Source organism: Crotalus tigris, unplaced genomic scaffold, assembly GCF_016545835.1.
Source record: "Crotalus tigris isolate CLP2741 ecotype Arizona unplaced genomic scaffold, ASM1654583v1 scf7180000017744.3724543626:3957646, whole genome shotgun sequence".
Classification (NCBI taxonomy): domain Eukaryota; kingdom Metazoa; phylum Chordata; class Lepidosauria; order Squamata; family Viperidae; genus Crotalus; species Crotalus tigris.
Genome location: NW_024096611.1, coordinates 1898754 through 1914370, shown reverse-complemented (window position 1 = coordinate 1914370; position 15617 = coordinate 1898754). Strand labels below are relative to the sequence as shown.

The window sequence follows — 15617 nt, the reverse complement described above, 5'->3', positions numbered from 1 at the left end:
CATAAACCTAAGGTGTTTTTAAACCATATCAGCAAGGAAAACTTATCCTGCCATTCAAATAAACATTATAGTTATAGTTATGTTCTGCTTTTAAAATTTTATTAAGTTGGTATTTTAGTCTTAAATAAATACCATTTGAAAGATGTTTTCCTAGGACACTAAGGAAAACTGCTTTCCTTCATTCAACATGCAGGCTTGCATAAATCACAACAGTTAATTGCCATTATCTATATAACACCAAATAATTTAGATTTTGCTGGATTTATTGCCTGAGACTGTAAAAAGTAACTTTTTATCCTACTTTGTATACAAATGTTGTATCACCTAATGCCATTTAGATCTTTATAATACCTTTCTTTTTAGAACAGGTGGAAGGAAAGTCTTTGTCTTCTACTTTCACTGAGGGTCTGTTGCATTTCATCCTACAAAAAAATGATCGTCTTGCTCCAGAACACAGTCGTGATGGCCCAGGTGTTATATCTGTTTTGACTGGAAGTCCAGCTGCATGAAGAGAAAAAGCATTAATTCCAAACTGTTGAGTATGTCTGATCCGAGCTTTCTTTTTCAAGTCTACAAACTCCGGTTATGTTTATTCTGAATTATGTGTTACATTTTAATGGGAAAGAAAAAAAAATCCCAACAACCTGTAGGCCCTTGTCCTAGCCCTAGTGATCTTCAACATACTACTAATAAATGCAGTGACTGGATGAAGAGGTTCATTCTCCAAGTTGCACAGGAGATCATTGGAAAGACTAAGGAGAAAAGAAAAAAGTAGATCTCAAATTCAAAAATGGAATTCATATAAAGAATGGTTGCTGGAATTGTGTATGTCTAGTTTAACGAGGAGAAGGACGAGGGGTGACATGATAGCAGTGTTCCAATATCTCAGGGGCTGCCACAAAGAAGAGGGAGTCAAGCTATTCTCCAAAGCGCCTGAAGGCAGGACAAGAAGCAACGGATGGAAACTAACCAAACAGAGAAGCAACCTAGAACTAAGGAGAAACTTCCTGACAGTGAGAACAATTAATCAACGGAACAACCTGCCTCCAGAAGCTGTTGAATGCTCCAACACTGGAAGTTCTTAAGAAGAGACTGGACAGCCTGAAATGGTATAGGGTTTCCTGACTGAGCAGGGGGTTAGACTAGAAGACCTCCAAGGTCACTTCCAACATTATTATTGTTGTTGTCGTTGTTATATTTATTTCATTAAAGAGAAAATTAATGTACGAATAAAGAGTACCAGCATACAATGGAAACTTACGGTATCTAGATTATTAGCAAAATATTTTTAAAGGATTCAAGATTGGACTTTATCTCTTCAATCAGCAGTATCATGTGATTACCAAAAAGATTTAACAGATTTTTTTTGGCTGTATTAAGAGCCCAGTTTGCAAATTACCTGAACACTGGGCACAATTCTATGCGATATACTTTCATATGAATAATGCATTGAAATGGCAATAAAAATTATCAATATTATGGAAACGTCATCTGCTGAGAAAAATGAAAGTTAGTGGATATGCTAAGATTGAATAAACACATCTTTAAAACTTCCTTGAAATATTTGAATGGCTATCAGTTTTAATACATTAAATTATGAGTAAAGCTAGAGTACTGTCATCTTGTAGGACCAATAAAATGCTCCTTGACTGCAGCAGTGCTTCCCTATGGAACAGTGTTTCTCAAATCCACCTGTTCCCACGTGATCAAACTTTTGAACTTGAAATCTCTTTCAGCAGAGTCCTGAGGTTCAATAAAACGATCCACTTCCTAGTGCATTTTTTGTTGTTTCTTTTCTTTCTTTTTTTATCCTTGGGAATTTGCTACCTGTCCCCACTGTGTGGAATGTATTCTAGTTCTCAGTTTGTTGACTCTATTGTTTTTAATTTCTGTTTTTAACGTCAGTGTTTAAGTCACCTAGAATAATTTAGGAGACTGAAGTTGCAGGCAAATTGATAAATAAAACTAGAGTCATATTTGTTGCTCACATATGTGATTGGTGAACATGGGACATACAAGGAAAGAGTATGTCTTATTTTCCTAAAATAGCATACTGAAGAGACACATGGTTGTTATTCCAAAAAAGAAAAAAATTAATAAGAGTGATATGAAAATGATCTAGAAGTAAGCTACGTAATTTCCCCCTTGCTGGAGCCCTGGCAGAAGTGGTTTATCCCTTCCATAGGAATATGTTGCTTTTTGAGAGAAATAAGAGAGATGAATAAGAAAAAAAAGGAAGATGACAAATCATACACAGAGGTCAAATATATGAAGAAATTCACAACTCTAGTTAGATCAAAACAGTTGTATAACCAAAGACCATCTCTCTCTTTCAGACTCTTTTCATATCATACATACAATCTCCCTCATACAGGAAAAGAAAACTATACAAACTATGAGAAAAATAAAGTTTAAAATATTAATAATTATATAATTTAATTTTATCCCACCTTTATTAATTTAAGTAATTCATTAAAAATTAATCAATTAGTTATAAATAAATATTAATAACAGAAAACTTCAGAATTAGTATAGGACTATAGTTTACAAAAGTTGTAAGAAGAATCGTAACTAACTATTATTCTAGGTTCTGCTACACATGGACTTAAATTTGTCTGAAGGTTCTAGCAGGGCAGCACAGGTCTCAAATAGCCTTGACTGAAAAAGTGGGACAACTCCTCTTATCTGAATTGCTGGGATCTTTCACCAAAGGGCACAGTGGGAGGGACACACATGGAGCAGTGAGAGAGGAGGGGGACAGTCCAATCAGCCAAGTCAATCCTGGTGATCAATGGGGTGATAGAGGTTGCAGCCAGATGAACTGCACATCCGATAACTAATATTCATTCCAAAGCTATAACTAGTATAATATAATATTGATGTACATGACCATGTACAATCTTTTGTAATTAGAAAAAAAATCTCAACTTTTTAAAAAATAGCTATTTACTGTTGTAAAGCATTTTATTCTGTACTATCCCAAAATAAAATAAAAATAAAAGTTGGATAAATTGCCCAAGTACTCACTTTTTGCATCTATGAGCCTTTCCCGTGGGGCAGTATCTGAAGAAGAGAGTTGTTCCTTAACTTTGGCAATATCTTTAGGATGCAGGTAATCAAACAGGCTCTGGCCAATCAGATCATTCTATCAAGAGAAAATACATACAACTAGTAAAGTCATTATAATCTGCTACGATGCTTTCAGCAAAGAAAAGTATTGGTTCACTAAGTTTCTTGATATTCAAAGTAGTGGGAAAATAAAATATGATTGCTTAATATATTTCATACCAAGAATAAGCTGATTTATTCATCCGATTTTAAATTCTTTTAATTTTGAGGGCCATAGTGATGAAAAGAAAACAAAATATATCAAGAAAAAGACAGCTGACCAAACACGAAACAAAACCAAACAAACCCCAAAAGCCAACCAACTAATAACCAACCAAAGGGAATCATCTCATATCCTAGTTCAGGGCCTCAAAGAACAACCCAATCTTAAGTTTGCTAAAAGTCTTTTCAACCATAAAATGGAGATGGTCATGATTCTTTACGCACATATTTAAATGTATGCACCATTACATTTAGAGTAATATTCCAGATGTTGCTAAACTATAACTTTCAAAATTTCTCCAAATTTATAAATATTTTATTTCTGTTTCATCTTCTATTTTTTTCTTTCAAATCATACAATAGGCAAAAAAATACCTGACTATAATTGAGGATTTTGAAGACAGATTCTGAAACAAAGAGTATCTTCCCTCTGTCACATCCCACAACGAACAGAAAGCCATCTGCTGCCTAATAGTATATAAAACAATTGTTATATCTTATTTACATATTTTTGAAATTATAACTTTAAGTGCAACTGAATTACCCTGTGTTTTCTCTGAAGATAACAAGATTAACACATAATAAAATGCTAAAGCAGATCTGCATACTTTTTTACTGTCTCAGCAGTGCTATAAACAAAAAAATCAGTATCACATGTCACAACTAAATATCTAATTAAAAATATATAATCCAGTGACCTTAAACTATATTGATTTAAAAATAAAACAGCAAAAATAGTTTTTCTGTCTTTTTAAAGGTTCCTATGGGGAAATATTTTTGTTATTATCTTTATAAGAGGAAGATTAGGCAATTCATTCTTCCTCCTCTTTCTGTTGTAAATCTTTGCAGATTATTAAAAGCTGCCAGGAGTAGTATGTTTGGAAAGGCAAAGAAACACAGAAGGCAAATTGCCTGATTTTAATTTTATGACTGCTGACAGGATCTGCTTACAGAGAGGGAAAAAGTATTTTTTTAAAAAATGGGTCATTTTAATTTTAAAATGTAAACTGTCATTCTGCATGTTCTGGAAAACATTATATGCCAGGATCACAGAACAAAAGCACAACAATGCAACTGTGACTTCAAATGAACTTCTAAAGTCTGCACTCTGTGGATCTGCTGAGGGATTTACTGAACTTTTTCCAATCTAGCCTTTTCCATATTTGCTGTATTTCAGTGGCCCATCAATACCAGTCAACAAAGTCGCTGGGATGACTGGCTGAAGATTACGATAGTTCAAGAGATCATCTCAAGAATATCTTATTAGGAAGATCTGACCAAGCTTCCATTACAAACTGAAAGGTGCTTACCGCTTTAGAAAGCAAAGACAGCAATGCCGGTCATATGAAAACAAAAATACAAGTAATCCTGGATTCATGACTGTAATTGAGCCTGGAATTATGATTGTAAGTTATGCTGGTCGTTAAATGAATCAACATAGTGACAGCCTGATTTTATGACCTTTTTTGTTGAAGTTGTTGAATGAATCATCGCAGTCATTATGCAAATCTATTATGCACAATGGCTGTTTTTTGCTGTAAATTGGAGGTAAATGCCATTTCCAGTAAAAAAAATAATGTAAATCACGGTCACATGACTATCAGATGCTACAAACAGCTAAAAATGTGAGATAGTTGCCAAATGGCCAAAATGTGATCACTTGACTCTTGGTTGGGAGCCTGGCTATCAGAACTTTGAATCCAGCTTGTTAGTAGTCTTGGAGAAGTCTATTGTAACTTTGAACAGTCACTAAGCAACTGGTCAAGGACTACCTATAAAATACAATCAATGTATTATTAGTGTTAGGCCAATTCAAGGATTCAAAAATGATCTGTGTGTGTTTGTCTGCCTTAACCTTTGAGGATGGCTATTGTGCACTCTACAAAAACCTCTTCAGATGCTCTGCACAGCTATAATAAAAACCTCTTTTTATGATGAAAAAAACCTGAACTGTATTAACATTAATATGTTAAAACAAGAGCACCATGGATTTTCCAGTAAAGTGAGATTCTAACTTTGAAGCCAATAAACCAACTCAGAGGGAGAATGTTGACAAACATTTTGAAAAAGGTTCCAAAGAGGTGTTTTGGAACTGGGGCAAGTGCAGTGTCTATTCTACTACTCATCAAAATTGTTAGATGGCTTATTAATGAATAGAGGAGAAAAGTTGTATTAACATCCAGTAAAGGAGAATATTTGTAGCTCAGGTTAAAATGAGAGATCCTTGGTGCTCTCTGAGCTTGCTTGTTTTCTTACAGACATTTCATTACCCAAACTAGGTAACATCATCAGTGCTATTAAGGGGTGTTTTTTGCATCCATTCTTTGCTCGCCCCAAATTCTTTGAAAATCAACTCTAAATAATTTGCCCTGACAAGGCAACCAATAAAAAGGGGACCAAGGTTTTTGTTTAGAGCATCCACCTGTAACTTTGAAAGAAACTGCAGTCAGTGTGTCCTGTAAAAGAAAATCTTCTCTTTCATCACCCTTTATGACACATTCATGTAGCTGAAGCTTATACATACCCTAAGAATTAGATGCTTTAATTCATCATCTGAGAGAAAAGCAGGTTTGTAGTTTGCTTCAGTGTATGGATTTGTAGCACCTTAAGGCAAAAGAAAAATATTTTAAGTAAACAATCTTGTCATATTATGTGGAACATGTGTTAAGCTCCCATGTATGCAGCTATACTCAGTATCTTAAAGCTATTTTCAGTATCCTCTGCTTGAAACTCTAAAATAAATTTGATGTTTTTCATAAATCACCAAGCTACATTTTAATATTTTTAGTTTGAAATCGGTGTATTCAATAATACCATGATCAACTGTCATATTTATTTTGTACCTTTCACCAACAGGAAACTATTACTAGCTAATCTGAAACGCAAAGAAAATAGCAGCTAAGAATATTTTCTCAGTCACACACTCTTTAGCTATCTTCAGGCAAGCCACCATTCTCCCAGTAGATTTTTACAAGAGGGAAAGCTAATGCTGGCCCTCTTGACTGTATACAGGCTTCCAAGTGTTCCTGAAATACTCATCCAAAGTGATTTGATTATTCAAAAGGACTCAAAAATTTCTCGGTACCCAAAACTCATATATGGAATCATTCTATCTACACATTTGTTCCAAACTTACCTCGTAAAGTCTTCATGTGCTGAACCGCCATTCTCAGAACAGTAAGTTTATCTAGCTTTCTGGACATAGCATTGCATGTTGGCACTAAAGAAGCCAATTCATCAATAAAGCTGTTCATCTTATCACGACGCCGTTTTTCAATCTGACTGTGAGCCTCTCTAAGCAATCATGAAATAAAAATCATGACATACTCAGCACCCAATGTTATAATTCAGTTCTTATCTATAGTATTTGTAGGACATGATTATGAATGTTTGGAAGTTTTTTTATACATAAATGTTGAATTTATGGGCTGCCCATTGGAGATGAGCAGCTAATGCATTTAAATAATAAATAAATTGCATTGAGCTCAAATGTTTGATCAAGTCTGAAACAAATTGCATAGTGAAAAATAAACCTTGAATAACTCTGGATTCCCACAGCATTCTCAACAAATCAGGAGCAGATATTATATACTGCAAGATGAACATTAATGAATCCATGGCAAATTGTGATCACCATTATTTTTATAAATCACACTTTAAACTATGACTTATTTTCCATGGTTAATTCAATTCTTTTTTTTTCCCAGATTATAAAAATTCTTTTAAAACTGCTATCTAATGATTGGACACAGTTAAGGGAGGTATCTGCAAAACAGATTGCCAATGTGAGCTATTTTAAGAGCTGATGACTGAAGACTGTTGTGCCCAATAAGTAAATACAAGTAGAATATTTTTTCAAATATAATACTATATTCTTATATTGTCTAAAAATATAAATTAATACTGATCAATATAAAATCTCTGTAATTAAAAAAACAAGCATGAAACTCCATTTAGGAATACATCTAAAAGATCTGCATTTATCGCAACTGATAACTATAAAAATTCTTATTACCATACCTTGCATTTTTTATTCTGCCTTGTTGGTCTGTATATTCCAACCTAGTGGAAAGCAAAGTGACAGAAGTTAGATTTGATAGCAGCTCTCTATTTATAATGCAGCAGGAGAAAGGCGGCATCAAAAGAAAGTGATACTCAAAGCCTCACTGAATGCGTGGCTCTAGATGCAATGTCACTGATGTTATTTCAATTTCAAAAGGATCGCTATGTATATTCTCTCATCAACATTACCATTTCTTTCTCATTGGGTATTCTATTGGGATTTGACACTCCAGTACTATTAATCTGGTCCTTTGAACATTCCTAGATTCCCAGAGATCCTAACTATAATCCACATGGAGCAAAACCATCCTTTTATCTCCAGAATAATCAAAACGTTATACTTTTGGAAAAGTTTTTTTGGGAAAAAAAAGCTTTTTCAAAATCCAATCAATTTGTCAATGATGAACCAATAAATACCTTCCATGTTGATCATCCTTATCTGTATCCATGCCTTCGCTATAAAATCAAAACAAAAGAAAAATCAACATGACACTAAATGAGGTAAAAACTGTAACTTTTTATACCATGTTGGTAAAACACAAACATTCGTATCATTGGAATCAAATGTTATGATATAGTAAATATATAAATTGTATTGGGAAATAAACTGTTGAGATGCCACGGACAGCCTTTTATTCCCCAAACAGCTAAACCTGCCCATACTGTTTAATACTCTGATGCATTGTTTTTATTAACTAAAAGAATGGAAAACCATGTTTAGCAGAAGAGATCAATGAAAATCAAATAAATATTAATATTGATGGTTGCCACCAAAAAACAGCAAGGTTATCTCTAGTTTTGGCTCCATCTGGGTAGTATCTTTTGTTTTGCAGCAATGCAATTCAATGCAATACTTCATGCTTCTTCTGCCATCAACAATAATCAGTGCTGGATTGTTGTTAAGGATGGTATATATGAATCAAAACAAGGGGGTTTATGTTTCCCCTCAAAAAATATAACAATGAGGCATACATCCATCACTATTTGCAGCAGCAGATTCATTTAGCTCAATAGAATTAATGCCTAAACAAATATATAGCACTCATTCAATTAAGAATGAATAGTATACGTTCTATATGTGTAGTACATTCTACTCTCTAATTTGTAAAACATTTAAGTTTTCCATTGATAGTTCATCTTTAAGAAAAAAAATTCAAAGTAACCATCTTGGTCCGGTCCAAATGATGAAACAGACAGTCCAAAACTCAGTAAGCCTTTATATCAAAGGCATGGCTAAAAATGGGAAAACTCAGTAAGAAAATGAGAAAGATTTGGATAGGTTTTGCTGTCCCTACTCCCTCAGTAAAAAGAAGGGAAAACCAAGAAGCGGACATTTTCCCTCTTATCTGTAGCTTTGGCATGCCTATCGTGATTTCATACTTTATCAGAACATGAAACCTATTATGTGGTGCATATTGTACTGTATATTGCAGGAAGAAAACAATTTTCAAAATTCTTGTAAGATTAGCTATTAAATTTTCTAGTCCCTGGGAAATATACAATATGATTTTTTTTTTGTTTGAATAATAGGTTCTATAGATGTTTATCTTTCTTTCTTGTCAATATTCACACACTGGATGTTAAGCAGCACAAATAACAACTGTGGGTAAAGATTTAGTTATATAAACCTCTGCATTATATTTTTGCAGGATCCAGTATGGGTCGATCACCGGGACTAGAGACTTAGTCTTTTGAGCTTCTGGACTTGTGCTGGTGCCCATCCTCAGAGAACTTCTCTCTTACCAGAATGTGTGCTTTAGGCTATTTTATGGATATTATTTATAAAGTTCTGGGGTGTGTGTGTGTCTTTTTATTAGTTGAGTAGGGTGTTGATGGGTGTTGACGTATATTTTATTATTTATTATAATAATCATTTTAATATATTACTGAAATATAAAAATTGTTTTGAAATGCTGAATTGTTTATTCCTTTCAATTCATTGATACTCACCAACCCCCAAGATTCCAACAACATAAAAATGGTTTTTATAAACCTGTTTCTTTGAAATTCCTTCCTTATTAAATTATATTTCCTCTACAACAGTTCAAAGTACGATTTGGAATATGGCTTTAAAGACTAACTAGGGTATTCAATCTGGAAAAGTCTGCATACTCCCGGTCTAGCCCAAGTGTTAGAAAATGGGGGGGGGGGTAAAGAAAGCAATAATTTTGTTGTTGTTTTTTTTTTAAAAATTACATGTCTGTGGAAAACAGAATGTGGATTAAACTGTTGAAAGGAAATCTAGAACAGAAATGAAATACATAGAAAAATGTTCTGCTGTCAACGGTGCCTATCCACAATAATTTATTAACCTCTTTTTTTAATCCTAAATCTTTAGAAAACTATTCAGAACATAAGAAAAAGAGAAAAACTTATTTTCTAGAGATTTCTTAGAGATTTATAAAACAAATGTGAATGAAACACTGGAGGTTACATTACAACTTACAGGGATGTGTGTGATCCCCAAATTGCAGGTCCAGCATTTTCTAAACTAGGTAATGATTTAGAAACTATTAGGAGCATAAAGCTAACCATTCAACTGCAACCAACATTTGTTTAAACTGAAACTTTCCCTATCTGTTGTACATGCTCCCAAGTATTTGCTTTTTAAAAGTATTGTATCAGGATTATAAAATTTAATGCTACTGAATCTATTTCACACTGTTCTTATTTGAGGTACTTTTAAATAGTCAATTCTATAATAAGATTTCGCCACCATCACACAATATTATACTTACTCAAAAGAAAACCCATCGAGTCTGAAAAGAGATAAATTGTACATTATACTATTAATAAAAATATCTATCGGCATACTGTATGTATGTATGTATGTATACACACACACACACACACACATTATGAAAATACTTTACTTTTGCTACATTTGTTCCAACTGTGAAAATTGTAAAACTGGAATAGTGACAATATCTTTAATTTTATTTTTAACTATTTTCAACATTGAAGTTTGATATAGTGGTTGAGGCATCAGACTAGAAACCAGGAAAGTTCTAATCCCATCTTAGGCACAAAACCAGCTAGATGATCTTGAGCCAGTCACTTTCTCTCAGATCTAAGAAGTAGGCAGTTCCAAGCCACTTCTTGCCCAGAAAAGTGCAGGGACTTGTCTAGACAATCTCCAAGAATCGGACATAAAGTCTCAGATATTTTTTTTGTTCTTTAATACAGACATTTGAGATTGGGACTTCTTATACAAGGTTTGCAAAGCAAACATATTTACTTTGGTATATTTTGGATATTTTGGCACTTTATACAGGTTGAAGAAGACCTAATAGATTTTGCGAAAAATGTGCAAATGCCAAAACAGAAGTGCATTACGAAGCCAAGGCACAGCTGAAGCGTGATATGGGTTGGAAACACTTACTGGTAATCAGTAGAACTTCCTTTCCTTTTCCTGTTACAATCCATTCCTGAAGAGTTAAGAGAACTTGAGATCAAATCAGTGGGACCAGGTGACATAAAATCACTGATCGTGGAGGTAATGTCCATCCTTTGGTCAGCCATTGGATTGCCTAGAATTATTAAGAGGGAAACACTGAAGGATTACATCACAAAAAAGACAGTTGTTTGTATAGTTACCTAGTCTTTCGTATTCTAATGCTCCATTGATTTGTTATTTCACCTCTTAGCATTACTGTGCATCAAACAGGAAAGTAATGTTCTTCACCTGCTAGAACAAAGCTTCCCAAACCTGAGTAAATTACACAAAATTGGGTAAAAGTGGTTTTTCTTTTGATTACTACACATACACCCATTACCCAATCACAACAGGAACATTTAAATTGATTTAAAGTGTTTTAATTACATTGGGTAAAAAGGACTTTTTGATAAGCAGTTTGGAGTAACAAAGGAAAAAATGGGTAAATTCTGCGCTAGAAGGAACAGTTAAGAAGAAGTCCCATTCTACATCATGCTTCCTTATATGCTCTTGGGGAGCTCACAAACAACAGATTATTTATGTCCCAAAGGCTCTAACTATGGACATTTGATTATAGCTGCTAATGATAGATCTGTCATTTTTAACATTGTAATCCCAATAGATAGTTGGCTGACCCAAGCGCCATTCATAGTTCATAACTGACCTTGGGAAACACATATATACAGGGCTTTTTTTCTCACAGAATGCCCAGAACGGAGTTCCGGCATCTTTTTGGGATGGAACCTTGTAGTGTAGGCAAGGCAGGTTGTGTGACATGTGTGAGTTCCGGCACCTTTTGTTTTTTTTAGAAAAAAAGCACTGCATATATATCATTTAAGTTAAATTCTCAGGCCCTTGGGACAAATGCTGAACACTGATGTACTTTGTAAAAAATAAACAAACAAACAGGTGAACCTGGTAAGAACTGTGTTATTCTTTCTATGCAATATTTTAGCTGTCACAAGATTTTTTTGTTGATGTTATTTCTATCATATTATGTGATCCAGGATAGTGTCAAGGTTAAAGGTGCCGGACTAGAAACCAGGTGATTGTGTGTTCTAATCCTGCTTTAGTCATGGAAGCCAGCTGGATGACATTGGACCAGTCCCTTTCTCTAACCCTAGGAAGAATCCTAGAAAAAAAATATGAAAAATGTTGCTAAGAAAGCAGTGTGGATTTGTCTATGGAGTTGCCAAGAGTCAAATCTGACTTAAATATAAATATAAACAAAAATATCAGTTGATAAACTGAAGCCAGGGTAACAGGATTATGGTATGAAACACTTATGAATTTACCACAGTTGAAGTAGCATAACAAGCTCATATTCCTAATAAGGATGCCTGAAGCTCTTGGAATGCACTGAGTAATTATCTGATGTCTCTAATTAAGAAATAAAAGAAGACAAAACAACAACACTGGACTCTAAGAGAAAGCAACACAGGAAAAAAATAACTTTTAAAGTTCTAAATAAATTTAAAGGGAGAAAAAGTGGGGCAATACAATTAATTTTAATTAGTTTCGGCTAACATCTGAAAAAGAGACATTCTCTTTTTGTGAAAGAAAAGACAGAGCAGTGGTTAAGTTTGTGGCTTTGCTTACCTGTAAGCTTGATCTCTTTAATCCTAGAAACACTCTGCAAAGATGTGCTGTTCTACTGTTGCCAAAGGCAAAGCAACCCAGTTACCTTAACTGTCCTTTCATTTCCTCAAGTCTAGCTCGTCAACACTTTCAAGGTGCCTCTGTGCTAAGAAAACAAATATCATGCTGTCAATTTACTACCACCAAATCACTGGATATAGTCTTTGACCTTTAAACAAACAAACAAACTGGAATTTCTCCATAAAATAAAGCAAGCCATATGGCCAAAAGTACAACAAGACTTCAGTTAAAACTCTCACTTTATACCAGTTTCACAGAACAATGTTAAATTAAGAGTTGCTTACATATTGGTTTCTTTTGCTGACTTGAAACTATGCCAATAAAATCAACTCACTACTAATCTCTAGCTGGGCACTTTCCACAGCCAGAAAAAGAAAGAAAAGAAATAGAAGGATCATGCTTACAAAACCTATTCATGGAGGAGATTTTGTTCTGCATTACAGAGGAGAGCCTGGGCATAAGAGAACCTTTCTCAACTTTAGGCTGGTATTTGTAAGATTTTTCTGCTGGTATTGGCATTAGATGAAATAACTCACTGCATGGAATTAAAGGTGTAATAAACAGAGCTGAGGTCTTCCATTAATACAAAGAGGTTTTCTTTTCTATTGCTTCCCAACCTTAATCTGCACCAAAGAAAAGACTGCTCTTCTGGACAGGCTGCAAAAGGAATTCCCTTCTTCTTGACCATGGACCATCAAAAATAATCCAAGATACCCAAGTGTTTCATAAAGTAGATGCATATATTCAAGCAAACAGAGATATGCTCAGACTCTTACTGAGAAGCAACAGATCCATGACTTTTTCCTAAAGCAGTGTTTCTCAACCTCGACAATTTTAAGGCATGTGGACTTCAACTCCCAGAATTCCACAGCCAGCATAAGGTTGAGAAACACTGTCCTAAAGGGTGGTTTCAAGAGCTTGTTTTTTTCCTCATACTCTAGTGTGTTTAGCGTATTTGATATGCATAGTGTATCTTGATACCTCACAATAATAAATCAATATATTTGATATACATACATACATGCTGCCTGCAATTCATTTTAATGCAAAACAAAATTGCACAGAGCGTCAGATCAATTTATTTTTGTTATCTTAGATCTGTACAAACACGAGATATTTATATACTTCTATATTTAATGGATTTATAAGGCCACCCAAATGAAATGTGACTCCACAACAAAAATAAACGATAAACAGAAGATATAAAATCTTTGCTAGGAAATCCCTGTTTTTCTTCCTCCAATTTTGCTGAGAATGGTTTTAAAAAGATAAAGGCGGGATTACTAAAATTTCCAAATTAAATGTTTCCCATTACTACCTGGGAGGTCTTCTAAACGCCAAAAACACTTACGTGAATTATTTTTAGAGGTAACCTTGGGCATCAGTTTTAAAGAGATTAGCATTCCGTGCCTTTCATAATGCATATTTTACAGGCATACACACCCTGGCAGCTCAATAACTTCATACGAATATTGCAAAAAACCTTGCAATGCTAACTAACTGCGTTCCATATTTACATACTGATACAAAATTTAAACAACATTCCATTAAAATATGATCTAGCCTTGTTGCTAACACTGTTCTCCACTACTTATACTACATTTTAACACCAGCTAATTCTAACCCTTCGTTAGATTTTATCATATTGGATTTTAAAATAAGTATGATTGCTGCCAAGAAATACAAATTGAGCCTGTAAGCCTGACATTCTTACTTAAGCTTTACCACTTGTTTATTTGATATACCAATATAGTAATTATATATACTAAATTGGATCCAAATCTTTTGTTCCAAGAGAGAAAAAAAGGGCTCCAATCTACTTAAGTAAGCCTAACACAGATGATCTTTTAATTAATTATTTTCAAAGAATGAACAGGAAGAACAATTTATTCCTATTTCCTTCTCACAGTTCCAAAGTTCCTTCTTTCCACCATTGTTCTAAAGCGATCCATGACATACATTGAGTGCATTGAGCTTTGGCCAAGGCCACACCGTAAATGATCAGAGATGTGAATCTTTTTCCCTACAACTCCCAGAATTCCTAGTCATTACTGCAGGGAAAAACTATACCAATATTTAATTATTTTATTGTCACTCAAAGTGAAAACCATACATTTTTCAAAATCCAGTTTCAGGTAATCTTAAGAAGTATTCTTTCCATGATTTGTAATTTGATAAATTGTTTATAATCTCTGCTCTGATTTATTTTAAATGAGGAGGCAATAGCTGTCCGCTTTATTGTACAGTAATGAGATGAGATGCTGTGAATAGATTTATTCCTCTTGTTTATTGAAGCACTATAAAAATACTCTGAAAATGAGACAACATTTGCCTGCTGTAACAGACTGCAAAAACACCCTTTAACTTTCTTCATGTTGTGACAAACCTTGTTGCCAAGATACTTCCAAGGACATTCTCACACAAGAACACTGCTATTCTCTCTTCAGTGCTTCATCTTAAATGTTACATTTTTTTGAGAGAGAAATAGATAAATAAAGGGCCAAGACACTTTATGCTGTCTTGGCCCTTTATTTATCTATATAAGCTGTCTTCTTCCTCCTCCCTTCCCCACACAGAAAGCAACCAGTGGCTTGATTTGGAGCTTCTCTTTAGAGACTGCCTCTTTTCACAGAACCATGCAGCAAATCAGATCATAAGCACCACAAGCATCAAAACTGGAGCCGCCCAGGGTTCAGTTCAAAATGGGCAGCTATATAAGCGTTTTAAATAAATAAAATAAACATCCCATTGAGCAAATCAAGGTCAGAACCACAACCATGAAAAGCCTGCCAAGACCCCTTCTAAGTAGTAGCATTTCAACAGGCAATGTATAGACATCTCCTCCTGCCTACGAGAACATTCATTATCGGCATCCAACAAGACCAAATTCTCAAGCCCACTAACCCCAAAAACAGTATTTGTTAAATACTGTACCAGCAATGTCTGCAGGACAGCCTTTCAGACAAGGAATTCAGCAGCAATGAAATATATGCAAGAGGTTTCACTGTACGCACCGACACGAAGATGAAAAGCTGCACAAACTGTATACAATATGGATTTTTGTTTTCAATATGCTTGAAAGTGTTGCCTGAGTTGAAAATTTTTAAGAAAAAAATTTCTGGGTCAGAGC

At 34.3% G+C, this 15617-nt stretch overlaps 1 protein-coding gene across 5 annotated transcripts in view; it reads right to left on the bottom strand.

Moving 5' to 3' along the window:
- Positions 1-15617, bottom strand: part of ARNTL (aryl hydrocarbon receptor nuclear translocator like) — a 42732-nt gene that overhangs the window by 14558 nt on the left and 12557 nt on the right. For 3 of the 5 annotated variants that reach the window (XM_039340350.1, XM_039340354.1, XM_039340352.1), the window contains 10 exons: positions 12428-12572; positions 10775-10922; positions 10131-10151; positions 7810-7848; positions 7351-7392; positions 6467-6624; positions 5855-5934; positions 3706-3798; positions 3028-3145; positions 352-501 (listed from right to left, as the gene is read on the bottom strand). In XM_039340350.1, coding sequence (XP_039196284.1) covers positions 352-501; positions 3028-3145; positions 3706-3798; positions 5855-5934; positions 6467-6624; positions 7351-7392; positions 7810-7848; positions 10131-10151; positions 10775-10914 — 841 coding nt within the window. In that variant the 5' untranslated portion in view covers positions 10915-10922; positions 12428-12572. The remainder of the gene's footprint in view (positions 1-351; positions 502-3027; positions 3146-3705; positions 3799-5854; positions 5935-6466; positions 6625-7350; positions 7393-7809; positions 7849-10130; positions 10152-10774; positions 10923-12427; positions 12573-15617) is intronic. The other 2 variants (XM_039340351.1, XM_039340353.1) reach the window with 2 other exon arrangements.